Source organism: Elgaria multicarinata, chromosome 3, assembly GCF_023053635.1.
Source record: "Elgaria multicarinata webbii isolate HBS135686 ecotype San Diego chromosome 3, rElgMul1.1.pri, whole genome shotgun sequence".
NCBI classification, from domain to species: domain Eukaryota; kingdom Metazoa; phylum Chordata; class Lepidosauria; order Squamata; family Anguidae; genus Elgaria; species Elgaria multicarinata.
In genome coordinates this window covers 135,961,510-135,977,991 of record NC_086173.1, presented here as the reverse complement: position 1 = coordinate 135,977,991, position 16,482 = coordinate 135,961,510, and the positions used below count along the sequence as shown (strand labels likewise).

Below are 16,482 nucleotides of genomic sequence, written 5' to 3'. Positions count from 1 at the left end.
TTGATTGCTGTATATTCTGTTTCCCTATTACGGTTGTTAAGTTTTTTTTGGTTGGTTTTCTTTTCTTTTCTTTTTTTGAGTATTGTCACACTGTGGTTAATGACCATGGGAACAAGCTGGAAATATGTAATCATCTAGAAGATTGCAGCTAATTTACATTTTTTGTATGCATATCCCTGACATAATTTTACGTGGTGTTTTATTAATTGATGGCTCTCCATCCATAGTTGAAGGCCATGTTATAGTGATTCCGGTGTGGTTGAGTCCAAATCTGAATAATTTCAAACCAGTCCATGTAAAATTTACAAAAGTGCTATGTGAATAGGAATACGTTTTAACGTTTTGGACTGAAATAGAAAGATTCAAAATATTATTATGAGTCTGAATCACATGTTTCTTAATATTAAAAATTATGCTAAATAAATAAAAGAAAGAATAAAAATGGTTTAAAAAGAAAACAATGAAATTGGGCTGCGTCATAATTGTTTCCCCTTCTATCTCTGACCTTAGGAGATGTAGAAGAGAAGTAAACCTCTTTAGCTTGATCTCTCATTCCTTCACAGCCAGAGCTGTTATGTGTCTCTGTCAACTTCATTTGTAGATTTTATTTTTAAGCTATGCTTTTCTTCTCTTTTGGAGAGAATTTATAAAAAAATACTGAACTAAGCTTGGAAGGTTGTCCCTGGCAGAAATGTGATCCAATCTAAACCACAGGTGACAAACCTGCAGCAACTCACCCACCCTATGACAGAGGGTCAAGTCTAAGCTTGTGCTGTTGCTTGCTTCCTGGCTTATCAGGAGAAGTCAAAACCATGCTGCATATACCGTATTTCTTCGATTCTAAGACGCCATCAATTGTAAGACGCACACTAATTTCAGTACCACCAACAGAAAAAAAGCTTTGATTATAAGAAATAATAAATGCACCCGCGATTCTAAGGCGCACCCCATTTTTAGAGATGTTTATATGGGGAAAAAGTGCGTCTTAGAATTGAAGAAATACAGTATACCATAGAGTGCCCTCCCTTGGAAGCCCACTTGACCCCCTTTTGAAGTCTGTTTCATCACATGTGGATTTTTAGGGAAGCTTTTAGGGGAAGCTGACTGTTGGCAATATTATTCTCCTGCTATGATTTGGGGTAAGCTCTTTTCTTTTTTGCTGACTACTTCTATATTATTATTATTTGTGGCTCTCTGTGTGTGTGTGTGTGTGTGAGTGAGAGAGAGAGAGAGAGAGAGAGTTAGTTTGATGGTGCTCTCTCCCTCGCTTCCTCTTTCTCCTGATATATATCTGTATCTATATCATCTACCTCTATAACACCATCTCATAACCAGTAAACCTGAAAGGCCACTACTGTTTTGAACAGTGCAACATAAGTGTGTTTTCCTCCTCCCTTTCTGATGAACATGCACTGAGGTGGCCCATTATTGTCCTCTGAAGTTCCTACCCATATGAATTTCCCTAATATAGATCTTTCCCTGTTTACAAGGAAATATATGTAGACTATTAAGTTTCTGTACAATTATATTTCATTGTCTTGGACTTATTTCTGTGACATCCGTAAAGGATTGCTTCAGTATTTTTTCTCTTGTTCCTTTTGTATTAACATTTCTATCCCTGTTATAGGGAAGGAAGGCATCCATTCATTATTGTCCACAAGATAACTCAAGAGGACAAAACACACACTGCATCACACTTACTGTGACCTAATAATTAAAAGGAAATGTTGTTCTATACAAAAAGTAGAGGAAAAGATGGTAGGTGGCATAAAAGGGATGGATGAGCAGGAGTGAATGAAATATCACCTTGGTGCTTTCAAAGCTGGCCACAAACTTCAATAGTTCATCTGGATGGTGAGATTTCTGTTTTCTAGGGCATTCAATAGGATTGAAGGGAAGCCTTTGAATTCCCCTTTCCTCCCCCAATATTCAGTGAGTCCGAATGTTTCCAGATGGAGGGCATTTAGAGTGTCAGGTATGCTAATTGAGCATGTCTGAAACCCACAAGCCAAATGGGTTGTGCTGATCTTTAAGGTGAAGGCCAGAAGATGTATGCTGTTGGCAGAGATGGAGTGGGAGTAATGGTGTGTGTGTGTGTGTGTGTGTGTGTGAGAGAGAGAGAGAGAGAGAGAGAAACGCATGCTGTGTATACAAGGAGTTGGACTAAAAGGCAGGGTGATGTAAGAAGTGAAACAAACTAGACCACCTTTCCCCAAGCTGGTGCCCTCCCAGATGTGTTAGACTACAAATCCCCTCATCCCTAGCCAGTAGGGCAAATAGCTGCTGGGGATGATGGGAATTGTAGTCAACACATCTGGGGGGCGCCAGGTTGGGGAAAGCTGAACTTAGTAAGAACATAAGGAGTGCCACGCTGGATCAGACCGAGGGTCCATCTAGTCCAGCACTCTGTTCACACAGTGGCCAACCAGCTGTCAACCAGGGATCAACAAAGCAGGACATGGTGCAACAGCACCCTCCCACCTATGTTCTCAAGCAACTGGTGAACACAGGCTTACTGCCTCGGATACTGGAGGTAGCACATAGCCATCAGAGTTGGTAGGCATTGATAGCTTTCACCTCTAGGAATTTATCCAACCCCCTTTTAAAGCCATCCAAATTGGTGGCCATCACTACATTTTGTGGTAGTGAATTCCATAATTTAACTATGTACTGTGTGAAGAAGTACTTCCTTTACTTGCCCTGAATCTCCCACCAATCAGCAACTGTAAAATGATACAATGGGTCGTAGAGATAGGGAATTGTGAAGCCCACTTATGACCTATGGACAAAAGTGGCTGCATGGTGTGGACAGGCAGGAAATCGAAGGGAAAAACTTTGGGCTTGAGGACCATTGCTCAGTGTACCAGAGGGCATAGAGTTACTACATCTATATCCTTACAGAGTTCTTGCATCTTTAAGGATGGAGTTGCTTCTTCTCTTACTGCATATTTATTTATTTATTTATTTATTACACTTATATACCGCTCCCATAGCCAGGGCTCTCTACTCTTACTCTTGCCAGTACTGCGACCTGACAAAGTTGATGGGGAACAAGGGTAAAAAAACAGTGGAATAATGTGTGTGTGTGTGTGTGTTAACTTTCACATACTGATATGAACTAACTTGCCACTAGTCCTATTTCTAGATGGCAGGATAACCATGATAGAAAGTCAATGTATGAACAACATCTGAATTCCTTAATAATGTTATCCTTGAAACTTCTTAGAATTTTTAAATGATAGCTGTACTTACATGGTGCCTGGTACTCAGCATGTTTTCTTGACCTTTTTCATTCGAGGAGATAATGTAAGATTTAAAATACACCTGCGACTACTTCTTTCCCCAGTTAGATTTATTCATTTGCTTCAAGCTGCCCAGCACCATACTGTCTTCCATACTGTTGATCTGTTCAAAGATGGGGAGGTGCTGGTGTCATTGTGGATAGGCTGTTGTAGCCTGTATATGGCAAGAGAAATAGATTCTCCTGTGCTGTGTTATTTCTCTGTGTATCTTTTCTTTTGAATTTGCAAAGCATTTTTCTTGTATTCCAACTTGAGTGCCAAAAGCTGGAGTTGAAATGGAGGGGGAAATCATGTAGATATACGTTGTTGTCCTCCAGGTTGATGGAACAAGAGGGCCATGGCAAGACCAAGACCCTGTTCGCACGCAATGTTGTTTAACCCAGAAATTGCCCTTGCTAAGTCGAAGTGTGTGTGCTGTCTCCCCACATGTTTGTTGCTTCCACTTTCAGTCAACAACCCAGGAACTGGGTTGTTATCATGATATCCAAACCCAGAACTCTGTATTATGCAGGGGTTAAAGAACTCAGAGTTAACTCAACAAGTGCCCAGGAATTGCCATTACATGGAAAATGAGTCCAGCAGACAAGGACAGGCATAAAAACATGGTTTCCTGTTTGCTGGCAAAAATACCTTTGCTAGGGACGAATGAGAAATTCATTGGGTTCACATTATTATTATTATTATTATTATTATTATTATTTGCATTTTTATACTGCCCAATAGCCGAAGCTCCCTGGGCGGTTCACAAAATGCAAACTTACTGATGGCTGGGTTCAGACAACACACTAACCCACCATGGGTTAGTGTGTTGTCTGAACACAGTGCTTTTTCTACAGGGTGGGTTAACTTGCTGTCTGAATGCAGTGCATTTTCTGTAGGGTGGGTTATCATGTTGTCTGATCGCAGCATGTTTTCTGCAGTGTGGTTTATTTTTCTTGAACATGCCACCTTAAGAACCCATTCCTTGTTGCTTGGTTGTTTAGGGTGGTTAACAAACAACCCTGTGCAAAGTGTACTGACTTCAGAAAACATGATAACCCACCCTGCTGAAAAAGCACTGTGTTCAGACAACACAATAACCTACCCTGTGGAAAAAGCACTGTGTTCAGACAGCACAATAAACCATGGTTCAGCAACAACCCATACTGGGTGGGTTAGCATGTTCACACTTTTCAAACCTAAATACAAACCAGAACAGTTTACTACAGAAAGTCATACATTTCCAAAGTTTGTGATGCAGTTCACAAAAATGTATACAAAATTGCATATATATTTTTAAATGCACAAAAACACATTATTAATTGCACAGCACTTTAAACAACATGAACAGTTGCAAAAGGGCCAACAAAAACTCACACATTTTTATAACATGCGTACAAAAAGAGGAATAATTTCAGAATCTGATGCAAAAACAAGATGGAACAAATGCAAAACGGAACAATTGAGCACCCGAAAGAAATTGAGCTTGAGAGATTTTTCTACCCCTGGTCTTTTGACTGCTCTGTTGTTACATCTGGTATTTTGTGATGGGTTTTTTTAGGAAAAGCCTTTGCTGCCCATGTCTTCACATTCCCAATATCATCATCCTGTGTTTCTTTTCATTCTTCCCTTTTATTTCTTCTTTCCTTGCTCTCCGCTGGGCAAAGATGCTTTTTAACCATGTGGGGGCAACTAGTCCCCACACCAATCCTTAAACCACTGCTTTAATTGAGACCGTTCATTTGTTTAAGCTTAACCATGTGTTTTAACTGCTGGGGTGATGTATTCAGGCTCTCCACAGAAAAACAAAGCTACACCTGTTGAACTAAACAAAGGCCTTCAGTACTACGAGGTGAGCTAGTTCTCTCCTGAGGCTGTTTACACAGATCTCTTCTTCCAGTATTTATTTTAGAGTTTTGTAAAGGGAGATAATTTGGAGGGCAAACCCGACCTGCTTCAGAAACAGACAGAACCTGAATAAACAAACGCTTGCTGCAGATTAGTAAGAACATCTGTAGTTTTTAGATTGTTTTGAGAGTGCATACCAATTTTTTTTCAGGCGGGGGGGCGGCTCTTGTTTGTCCATTTTTTTCTCTTCCCATTTAAAAAAGGCAGTCACAAAGGATGGGGGTAGAAGGCACAGCTGCGCTAGGCATGACATGCCACTGTTTTAATTTTAAGTTTTAAAGGCCCAGCAGAAGAGTGGTTTTATTGTATCTTAGGAGAGAATAAAGCCACATGCAAATTCCAGCCATGGACATCTGTTTCCTCTTGATGTGGAAGAATTCTAGCATTTTGAAGGCTATTTCAGTTCTGAAGCAGTCTGTCTTCCTCAGATTTTGCCTTGCCTGTTGCCTTCCTTCCAAACCCAGTTCTGCAGTCCATCACAGCTTTTGTTAGGCCAGGAAGACTGTTGTTTATCCATCCATTTTGTAAGTTAGGTTACCAGATTGTCCTCTGGATTGTTTTCTCACTTGTAAAAACTAACTCCAGCAGCATCTTCCCATACTTGAGCAACCCTGGGGTCTTTCTTCCGATCTTGTAAACATTAGTGTTGTATGGTATAGTGATAGTTGCAGCTTCTCATTTATTGCTGAGCTAGTGGCTTCTCCATCTTTTCCTATAAAGAATAGTAAGTTTCTATAGTTTGCTTAAATATTCACTTCTGCTACCTCCTGCCAGGTATCGATAAAACTGCAGCAAAGACGGATGATTTCTACAGTTCTCTTCCTTTTTTCTTATCATTTCTTCAAGGTGAAGACAGAATTGGACTGAGAGAAGCAATCTTTGAGCCCTGGATTGGTGGAAAGGCTTTGTTCCCTCTTGGTGACCATTGTCAATCCTTTGACTGCCTGGCAATGTTGGTTAATGGCATCTCTGTTTGACCTTGTTCAGACAACACCCTAAGCCACAGTGGTTAAGCATTTTGAGCTAAATACTGTGGCTTAGCGTGTTGTGTGAACCGTGACTTAGCCTGTCCTGTGAACCATTCCTAACCATGTTGGCTACATAATTGCTGTTTAAACATGCTCACTAACCATTTGCTGCAATAGGGTTAGTGGCCTAACCATGGCTTAGCGAGTTAAAGATTTATTTACATTGGATAAGTACTTCCAGCCCATCGACCTACAAATAAGTTGGCAGTCATGTTACAATAGGACAAAGACTTTATATATATGTGTGTGTAAGTGTGTAATTTTTAACATTTCTTGGACATGCCTTAACTAAGGTAGTTTGATTAACCAGAAGTGCCAGGTTGGCTTTGGATTTGATTTAAAGCTACCCAAAGTGGATTTAGGTACATCTGAATAATGGACATACTTCCTCCCATGTACAAACACTTGTGAGCAAACCCAAAGTTACTAGATAAAGTTAACTGTGCTTCAGTGTATTTTGTTGTTTTGGTTTCTTAACCCATTTATAGCTTTTAGCTAAAAAAAAGTGGCTAAACAGAATTGAATAAGACGGAATGTATGTATCTGCAATTTCTGTAAGTCATACAGATGGCTACGTGCTACCTCTGGTAGCAGAGGCAGTATGGGGAACGTGGGCGAGACGGTGCTGTTGCACTCATGTCCTACATGTGGGTTGCTGGTCGACAGCTGGTTGGTCATTGTATGAACAGAATGCTTGGCTAGATGGATCCTGGGTCTGATCCAGCATGGCTCTTGTTATGTTCTTAAGTTCTTATTTCCTCAGTCGAGGATGAGAGAAGAGGTAAATATCTTGCTGCCTGACATACTGAAGGGGTCTGTAGGTTCAGGGACCATATTGGCCCATGTGGAATGTATTGTGGGGGGTGGTGCATGAGTGGGCAGAGCTGGTGAATGGGGCCAAGAAATACACACCCATTCACACCCTCACATAGCCATTTGCAAATACCTCTCTCTCTGTCTTACACACACACACACACACACACACACACACACACACAGAGAGATTAAGATCACTGGGAGTACGGGTGAGGCTTTCATTTTACTCCTGAGCAATAGCAGCTAATAGCTGCAGGGAAACAGCACTCTTGTTTAGGATTTCTGGACAGGCGAGGTTAAAGCCTTTCCTGCCCGTCCCTTCCCCACCCCCATGATCCCAATCAATATCTTGTTTCCCTGCTGCTGTTGATGGCTGATCAACTGGGTAGCAAGAAAAGTGGGTGGGGCACTCCAGGCACTGGCAGCCTGCACAGAGAGTGGTCAAGCACTGCTTGCAGCCCAAGGGCGGCAGGGAAAATTAAATTAAAGAAAAACGAAGAGTCTTGTGGTACTTAAGACTATCAGATTTATGGTGGAATAAGTCAGAGCCCACTGTAGGTCACCTAAGAGCCAAAGTAGACATGACACTAAATGCATCACTCCAAGTGCTGCATCTCTTTTTATAATTATAAATAGCTGCTGACAAAACTCTCTCTCTCTCTCTCTCTTTCTCTCTCTCTCACACACACACACAGAGCGAGAGAGCGACAGAGAGAAGCTGCTATTTATTGCGGTGTCAATGGAGGCTTCCCACCCAAAGCAAATAGCAATCTTGGGGGCGATTCTTGTCAGAACCATGGTGGGCGAGGACAGTGTTAATCCTTTCTCATTGCACACCACTGTTCTGATGAAAATGGGAGGGGGCTACCTCTGCAAGAGCTATTTTATAGTTGTAAAAAGGAACACAATACCTGAAGTTGACCTGTTTGTTTCCTGGCTCTAAGTGGGCAGATATATACACACGTACACACAGTGCATGAAGAAGAAAAAGCATCTACAAAGTCAGGTCAAAGCACACATGGATCCGAGTTTCAACTAGAGGAATACAATACCCAATCAGTCTGAGTGAGACCAATTTCCATCTCGACGTTAGTGGAAATAAATTGCCATAGCAAATGAAAAGAGCAAACACCTAAAGACCGGTGGCGTTTGTTTTTTTGCTCTGATAAAGTAACACAGCTACTTCTCTGGAATTTGTCACAAAGGGAAGACTGTTAATTTGAATGCATGTCCTTTATCAGAATGGAGTCTTTCGATAAATACTATCAGTGCTCTGAGGCTCCTTCCCAAAGACAGGCAGGTGATGTTTGTCTCAGCCAAATTGCTGTAGCTGGAGAACATGTTCGGTATTATGTGCTAATTTGGTAACACACGCAGCCACTGTTATGCATCAGAAATAGGCCCTGCATCTCTTAAAAACAGGTATGGTTGGAGTATATGAATATTATATCTTAACAAAATATACCAGATAAAACAAGAGTGAGTTAATTCTGTACAAACCAAATCAGTGAAACCTGCAACATTTGTTGTTTCATACATTAAATGATAATATTTATTAATAGCAGTATTGATATTGTCAAGTTAAGGTATATGTGGCCAAGAGAAAATCGACAATGTTAATCTGTAAAACATTCTACAATAATTGATGTCCGTCTGGAAGTAATTCTAGTGTTAGTCAACTCTGCTGAATAGTCTGAACAGCTACATAACATCAAGCCAGACAGGCAGAGAGAGCTGGTACGCTGGTGTCTGTTTTCTGTGAACGTTGTAGGAGAGTTGATGGAGCCAGCCAGCATTTTGCTGGCAGAAAGTTATCCACATGTGCGGAACACATTTTCACTGTTGTTTTAACATATTTCAGGTGTAAATATCAATGCTTGGCAGGGCGTGATGATCTTCTGTTTCGGTGATTTCTTTAGGAAAATAATCACAAAATGCAATCAGTTCACAAACCGCCAAAAAGAGAAGAAGCCCTTTCTGAAGCAAGACATTTTAATCGCCCTAATTGTGGTGTAGCTGTAAAAAGGCTTGCGGTGAATCCAATCAATTTTTGTCACTCTTGGAATGACCTCGTAAAGAAAGCGGTCTTTGTATCTGTGATTCAGGGTTGGGGCCTCCGCCTCCCTTTACCCCCCTGCAATGGGTGTTCTGTTAAGATGGTATCAAAATGTAAAGGCTTCTTGGAAAGAAAAGACCTGGAGAAAGCAATTTTTTAAAATTTCACAATTTGTGTGAAATTGCAGCTTGTGATAGTAAAATGCAGCAATCCTCTAGATTATTATTTGGTTTCTTCTTACTGTATGTGAAGTTTTTTGGAACATTTGGAAAAGCACTATATGAATACTAACCAATCTGTATAAGAATGCCCCAGAAGTCTGTGAATTTGTCTACTTCTTCCCTGCTCCTTGTGAACTGCTGTATTGGCACCAGCATGGAAAAAGGCCGTGCCTTTCAGAAAGCTGAGCAGCACGGAAAGGTAATAGATTGTAGTTGAGGATTTGTTACTTTTTGGTAGGGATGGGCAGATCAGTTTATTTCCAGTCCATGTTGGTTTCACATGTGTTTCTTTGTAAATCTATTCTGTGCTTTAATATGCAATTTTTTAAAAAAAATCTGCACAAAAATTCATATTTAAACATTTATTTTCCAATGTATTCCCCCCCCCCCTCAAAATACAGATTTCTAAATGCACTGGTAAAAATCCTGTGTCTGAGTCTGAGAATGTTCTTTTTAAAAAGATTGTCTACCGTTTCTTGAAGTTTGAGGTCAAAAACACGTGACGTTAAGATTTCTCTCTCTCTTCTTCTGGTGTCCCTTCAGCTTTTCTTTCTTCTCTATCACCCACTGATCCTTCCCTAGTATTCTGAATCATATCCTAAAGTCAGGTTTTCTAGATGCATTTTGGCACATTTTTTGAGATGAGGACTGCATCGCAAAATTCAGATGTGTGTGAAATCTACAGGGAAGCCACATTCCGATCCACACATTAGTTAGTTTGTTTTGAAATGTGGATTGGATAAAATCCTCAAGCATTACTGCTTTCGGCTTGAGAGGTGCCTCCTCCCATGGCTACATCCTCGCAGGAATGGCTGTAAGAAAAAACATCTCAGTGTAGAGTTCCAGGCCATTGTGACATCAGAAGCCAACGTGCTCTTTGGAAAATTCCAAGCTCACAGTGGTACGATAAGCTATGTTGCAGAATTCAAATGTTTCCACCATTTGGTGGGCATTTTATTGTAATAATACTGATCTTAAACTTCTGTGGCAACTAACTTCATAGCTTTATCTTAACAGCTGGACTTACGCAGTACATTTGCTATTTAAATATGTCTCCCAACTATGGCTGAGCATTGCATATCTAGTACAGACATTAGCACAACCTAGAGAAAGGGCCACAATTGAATTGTAGAACACATGCTGTGCATATATAAAGGCTTAGACTAAATCCCTGGTGTCTCCAATAACGGATCCAGGGTACTTAGCCTGGAAGAGTCCTGTGCCGTCAAGATTCGTAGTACTATCTTTATAGTAACCACAGGCAAGTGTGTGAGTAAACTGTATGAAAAACATCCATATTTGTGCCAAGTTGTTAACCCATATTGTACACCAAGAATAGTAAGGTTAAGTCCTTGTATAAAATATGCCTTGTAAATGTGCCCACTAGTTTTACTAGTTTACAAACATTTTTACTAGCCAACCAAAAGGCTAATAATCTGTGTTTTCGTGCTGACTGCAAAGGAAGGAAATGAAAGCTGCTAGTAAGAAAATAAAATAAATCCTGCTAAGCGGACAGGCAGAGGAGGTATGAAGTGATCTGTCCTCTGTGAGCCCACTGCATTTCTGTACTGGTCACAGAGGGAGGGGCTTTAGAATAGCACCCACGTGGGCTGGTGGAGGAGTAATGGAGCCCACTCACTTTCCGGCATGATATTCCTTGTTCCTTAGGGCTGCTAGGCGAGTTGTTAAATAGAAGTCTGATATGTGATCATTGTACATCATACATTTTGCTTCTTTTTGCTCTGGGGAAGTTTAAGAAGCTGTGCAGGGCATGGATGCCACATTCCTTTACCCTTTGACATCCTGCCTTGCCCCCTCGTGGATCCATTGCCCATACATTTTCGACCCTGTATTCGCAGCCCTAAGACCAGGAACTCTTGAAAACAATTGGACACCAGGATTCTTTCAGGCTGTTGAATTTTCCATTTGTATGGTGTAATCATGGGATTTGGGTTGACCTCATCCTGGATCAGAACAAGTACCCCTGATATAAGTTGATTTTGCATTTGATTCTGGGAGCAAAAGGATCGCCCAGTTAATTCCTGCTCAAGAACGAGGCATCCTTTTGCAAGCCTGTATCTCCTCGCAAATGTATTACTCCTTTTGCTGTAAAATGAAGAGGGCTTTGGCACCTGAAATTGGGGGCAGGAAGGAATTTAATCTCAGCACTTGAGTTTCATGGTCCTGATAAATAAGAATCATGTTTGACCTTTACTGTGGGGCTTTGAGATGCCACAAGGGAGATACTTTCTTGTTTGCAACGACAACCTTCCTATGAGATTTCAGTTTGTCAGCTCAATGTACAGCAGTGGCATTGATTTCTTCTCAATGCCACTTCCTGCCTGACTAGATAACAAATTTCCCATGGCAGGTGTCTGTCAAGCTCAGTTTTGCCTGGCAGAGGATTGGTGTCGACTCATTTATTAATCATTAGTGGCAACATGATGAACCAGACAATAAGCTTTAACTCTTGTGGTGTTGAAAAACATGGGGGAGGATGTAGAGCAACTTTCCCCAATAAGGTGCCCTCCCAATGTGTTGGACTACAATTCCCATTGCCCCAGCCTGCATGATAATGGGCATCCTGGCTGGTGATAATAGGAGTTGTAGTCCAGCACAACTGGACGGGCCTCAGGCTGGGGATGGCTAGTGTAGAACGATAGAGACATTTCTGTCTGCATGGCTGGATTTTATTGCAGAAAATAGTATATATAAAACTAATAGAAGTTATTAGAGTTTTTTCATACTGGCCTTGCCGCTGCCTGTGTAAAAACGTGTTTACTCCCAGCTTCATAGGTAAACTTTTCTCTGCATATCCATTATTGTAGAGAATGATACTTTTCATAGATTACCCAAAACAGAACAAAAACCAGTTAGAAACAAAAATACCCCTTCTGGCTTCGTTTCTATGAAATGGAATGCAGTCTAGACCTTCACAAGATTATTGAGTGATTCAAATTTCGGGTAATATTGAAACATGCAATCTAAAACTATTACTTAATTATTGCTTCAGTTAAGTCAAGTAAACAAAACGGATAGAGAGGTTAAAATTGCACCTTGTTAGCTCTCATCTGGCAGCAGCACAGGGAGAGATGGGAATAGGGCTAACCAATTCACCACTCACTCTGAGCTGTTTCCATTCCTGCTGGTCATTATAAGAAATACCGGCTCAATTCAGACAACACATTTCTCAACAGTGGTTTTAGAACTCCATGGTGCAGTTTTTACACCATTGTTGAGAAATGTGCTGTCTGGTGAGAAAACTCCATGCAGTGGTGGAGTTTTTTTGGGAAAACAGTCCATGCTAAATATCCACTCTATGCAGAGGTGAGTTCCTGTACAACCATTGTGTTGTGTAGAGGGCTCCGTGGAGTTTTCTGTTGTGTTGAGTTGACTTTTCCCATTGGCTACAGAGTTTTCTGGCAAGAGCGGTGAAAGGAGCGAATGCCGCTCTAGGAGAGCCACCAGGATTGACTTTTGCAGCAATGGCTGATGGGATACCATCAGGAGGACCAGGGGAGGAGAGAGGGTAGAGGAACTGTAAATCAAATATCACAATGGATTTTACTCAACTCCATGGTAGTCCACGGTCACACAACGGTGGAGTTAAAATATGTTGTGTGGGGAGTACCTCCTAAAAACTCAAACGTTGAGTGGAGTTTTCACACTGCTTTGACGAATGTGTTATCTGAACTGAGCTGCTATGTAATTTTAAGAATTGGTTCCTGGGTTGACTTGTTTTTCCTTTTCCCTCCTCATCCCCTTTCCTTTTGTGTCATGTCTTTCAGGTTATAAGCCTGCAGTCAAGGACTGTCTTGTTTGTTACTGATCTTATGTAAGCCACTCTCATAAGTAATGTTGCATGAAACTATCGGTCATCCTGGGTTGTTGTTTTTATAGATCTTTGATAGCATGTAAAATCTTCCTGCAGTAGGAGTGGGGTTGATTAAAAGATCAGCAATTTCTCTATCCAGTAAATTTTAATGTAGGAATTCAGTTGAAATTTGGGGTAAAAATGTTCTGAACAAATAAATTAATAAGAGATAATATTGTAACTACTCTTCTACAATTTCTAAAATAATTGTTTTTCCCACGGACTCTTCTGTAGCTCATGGAGATAAGTCCAAGAACATGAACAGAAACTGGAATAATTTGAACTGTGTTTCAGTAGAAAAATCAAAACCAGCGATGTGTACCCTGAGCCTGTCTTGTAACACACCTGAGGAGAGAAGGAAGAGGAAAAGGGGGTCTCAGGGCTACCCCCTCTCCCCAGAGACTGAGCCTGGGGAACTGTACTGTGAGCTCAGTTTTGTTTGGGAGGAGTGGAGGCATATGGGAGGGAAAGGGATCAACCTAGCCTTCTTCCTCCTGCCTTTAGCCTGGGGTGGATTTCAGCAGGCCCCCTAGAGAGCACTCCTACCCTAATTTCAGTGGAAAATATCGTTCAGAAATAGAAATACCGTGCTCATCCTTTGAATTATACTCGAGAAACCTCAATACCACATGTACCACAATGTCACTGGAGGTGTGGGAGCTGTACATTGCAGAAGGATCAGTTTCTTTACCTCATGGTAGTTAAGAGAGAAACTCACAGCCATGAAAAAGAAGAAGAGTGAATACACATTTTGTTAGGCTGGGTTTCCATTTTTGGAAGTTGAAATTGAGACGTAGACAGATGTTGATGTGGACAGATAGCCAGATGCAAGTGGGGTTTTTTGAGTGAATATATTAGGTTAATGTTAAGCGGTTACATCTGTTTCTGTGTTGTTTTGTTAAAAATCTATGTATTAAGTTAGTCATCTTCATAATTAAAAAAATAAAGCATAAACAATTCATGCCAGGGCTCTTGAGTGCATTTTAGCATCACGTTAAATTAAATGTCACAACGAATGTCTGGCTCTCAGCTTCACTCTTCCTTATTATATGTCTGTATAGATTTAATACGACAGCTATGGTCTATGATGTAAATTTGAATGACCTGAAGCCTGTCGTGTTGACAGTCATGGTATAATAATGTTTTACATTTAACATTTATAGCGCCTTTGTAGAATACAGTTTTTGCAAAAACACTTTACGAGCATGATAAAATTACATGATAAAAAAATTAATATACTATCATAACAATATGCTATCATAACAATGGCTGCAGTCCAGGTATATGATTAGGCATGCTTAAGTCCTGTTGACTCAAGAGAGGTATAAGCAAAATACCTGTGTACATGTGTGCATTGTGGTCAGTGGAACCAGCAAATAGTAAACTAACCTGGAAAATTTCACTAACACGTTTCTGAATTTGTGGTTTCTTCTTGTGTATGTCTTTTTGGGGAGAAAGATTCATGGATAATAGCTGGCAACAGTGTAATGTCCTCAGTCAGCATGTTCTTACTTTCCAGCAGAATCCCAGACAGTAAAAGCCCAAAGAACTAGTAAACTAGATATCCCATCACAGCCCCAGTATCGTAAGAGTGAATTCACACAATCATTTCCCCCCACAACACAGTGCATGATTCTGTGAATGGATTCCATGTGCATTTAGCTGCCTTCTACTAATATATAGAGGAAGTTTGATTTTTGAGTCTGGCTGTGTGGGTAAGAGGTTGTGGAACTGGCAGGAGCAATGAGTAGTAGAGGCTGTGCTGTACCCATTCACCAGAACAGATCTTTGTCATAAAACAACTTCAGAGAGTCATCATGTGGTACAAAAGAGTGATTATTACAACCTTCTCAGAGCTTCTAACACCTCCAGTTAAACTCCCGAGTCTTTTGATGCACGAATGGAAATTCTTCACCTGAATCTTTATATCTTTGAAATCAGAAGATAAAAAGGGGCCAATGAGTGTTTGGGTGTTTAGATGTGGATGACAGATGGAAAAAGTGGATGGCTAACCTCCAGAGATAACATTTTCAAGCATTGACAACTTGGGTTCTCAAGAGATTAATAACTCCACGGATCTACTCAATTTTCAGTGGTCAGGATTGATTGGGGACAAATATACTTTCCCTTATAAAGTGTCTAAGTCTTCAATTAAACTTAAATCTTTGTGATGGCTGAGCTGGCAGTTCTTTGGCAGGCTTGCTTGCTGTGCATAGCTTCTAAACCATCCTCTATTATTACTTTTCCAGACTTTAAGTCAAACTTTGAAACTCACCCTACTCAACGGTGCCAGTTAGCACTCTTACAGCCCACCCTGGTTATAATACATTAACCTCTCAGCAGGGAATGTGCTAAACGGAGTCAAAGGTTCTGTAACAAAACCAGCCATCTAACAGCCATGTGTATAATATAATCCTCCACGATTTATAATTTTAATAAGCTACAATTCCCCGAATGAACAATAACGTTTCCTAATTTAGTAAGCCAAACTAACATGCCAGCATAATTTTGCTTATGTGACTGGTGTGATTTCTCTCTCTCTCTTTCCCCTCCACTCTAGATTCCGTTCTCTCTGGTCCAATTTCCTGTGTGGGAGTACTTAAAGGTAAGCTTCTCATATATAAATTCTGAATGTAAAAATTATTGTAAATGTGGATAGCACTTAATTAAAGGAGGAGAGATCTGTGGTCAAAAAGGCGATGCAAAATGCAGCAGGGGTTAAAACGAAGGGGACATGGTAATAAAGACCAAGAAAGACTAACTCTGGAAAACCAGGATAAAGCCAAGGGAAAGGTGTTAATATCGTAGTTAATGCTTTGGTTAATGTGAGATCAGTATAACATAGCAGTATGTTTGTCATGGATTTGTACTAGAAAGATGAATGGAACTGATTGGGCAGCCTGGTTATAACATTTGGCAGATTATATACAAATCTGTTCTTCTTCCCAACTTTCCCTGTCACTGACCTGCTTTCCCCTACCTGGTACCCTCCATATATTTTAGACTACAACTCCAAGCATCCCCAGCCAGCATGCCCAGTGGTCAGGGATGATGGAAGATGTACTCCAACACATCAGGACTGCTCCAGGTTGCGGAAGGCTGCACTAGACTCTACCCTGGTCAAAAGACCATTGCTGTCACCATACTGCACTGTGATACCGCAGAGCTTTCTGTGGAGAGAAATAAGAGAAACTGAGAGCCCAATCCTGTGCATGTTTATACAGGAAAAAAGTCTTAGAGCTCCCAGCATTCCCCAGCCAGCTATCTGCCCTAATTTTCTTTGTGGCAAATTGAGGAT

The 16,482-nt window shown here is 40.8% G+C and overlaps 1 protein-coding gene across 1 annotated transcript in view; it reads left to right on the top strand.

Annotated features, from left to right (window-relative positions):
• SLC25A26 (solute carrier family 25 member 26) overlaps positions 1–16,482 on the top strand; it is a 136,541-nt gene that overhangs the window by 83,202 nt on the left and 36,857 nt on the right. Inside the window, exon 6 of the mRNA XM_063122056.1 lies at positions 15,745–15,789. Within this exon, the coding sequence (XP_062978126.1) occupies positions 15,745–15,789 (45 nt within the window). The remainder of the gene's footprint in view (positions 1–15,744; positions 15,790–16,482) is intronic.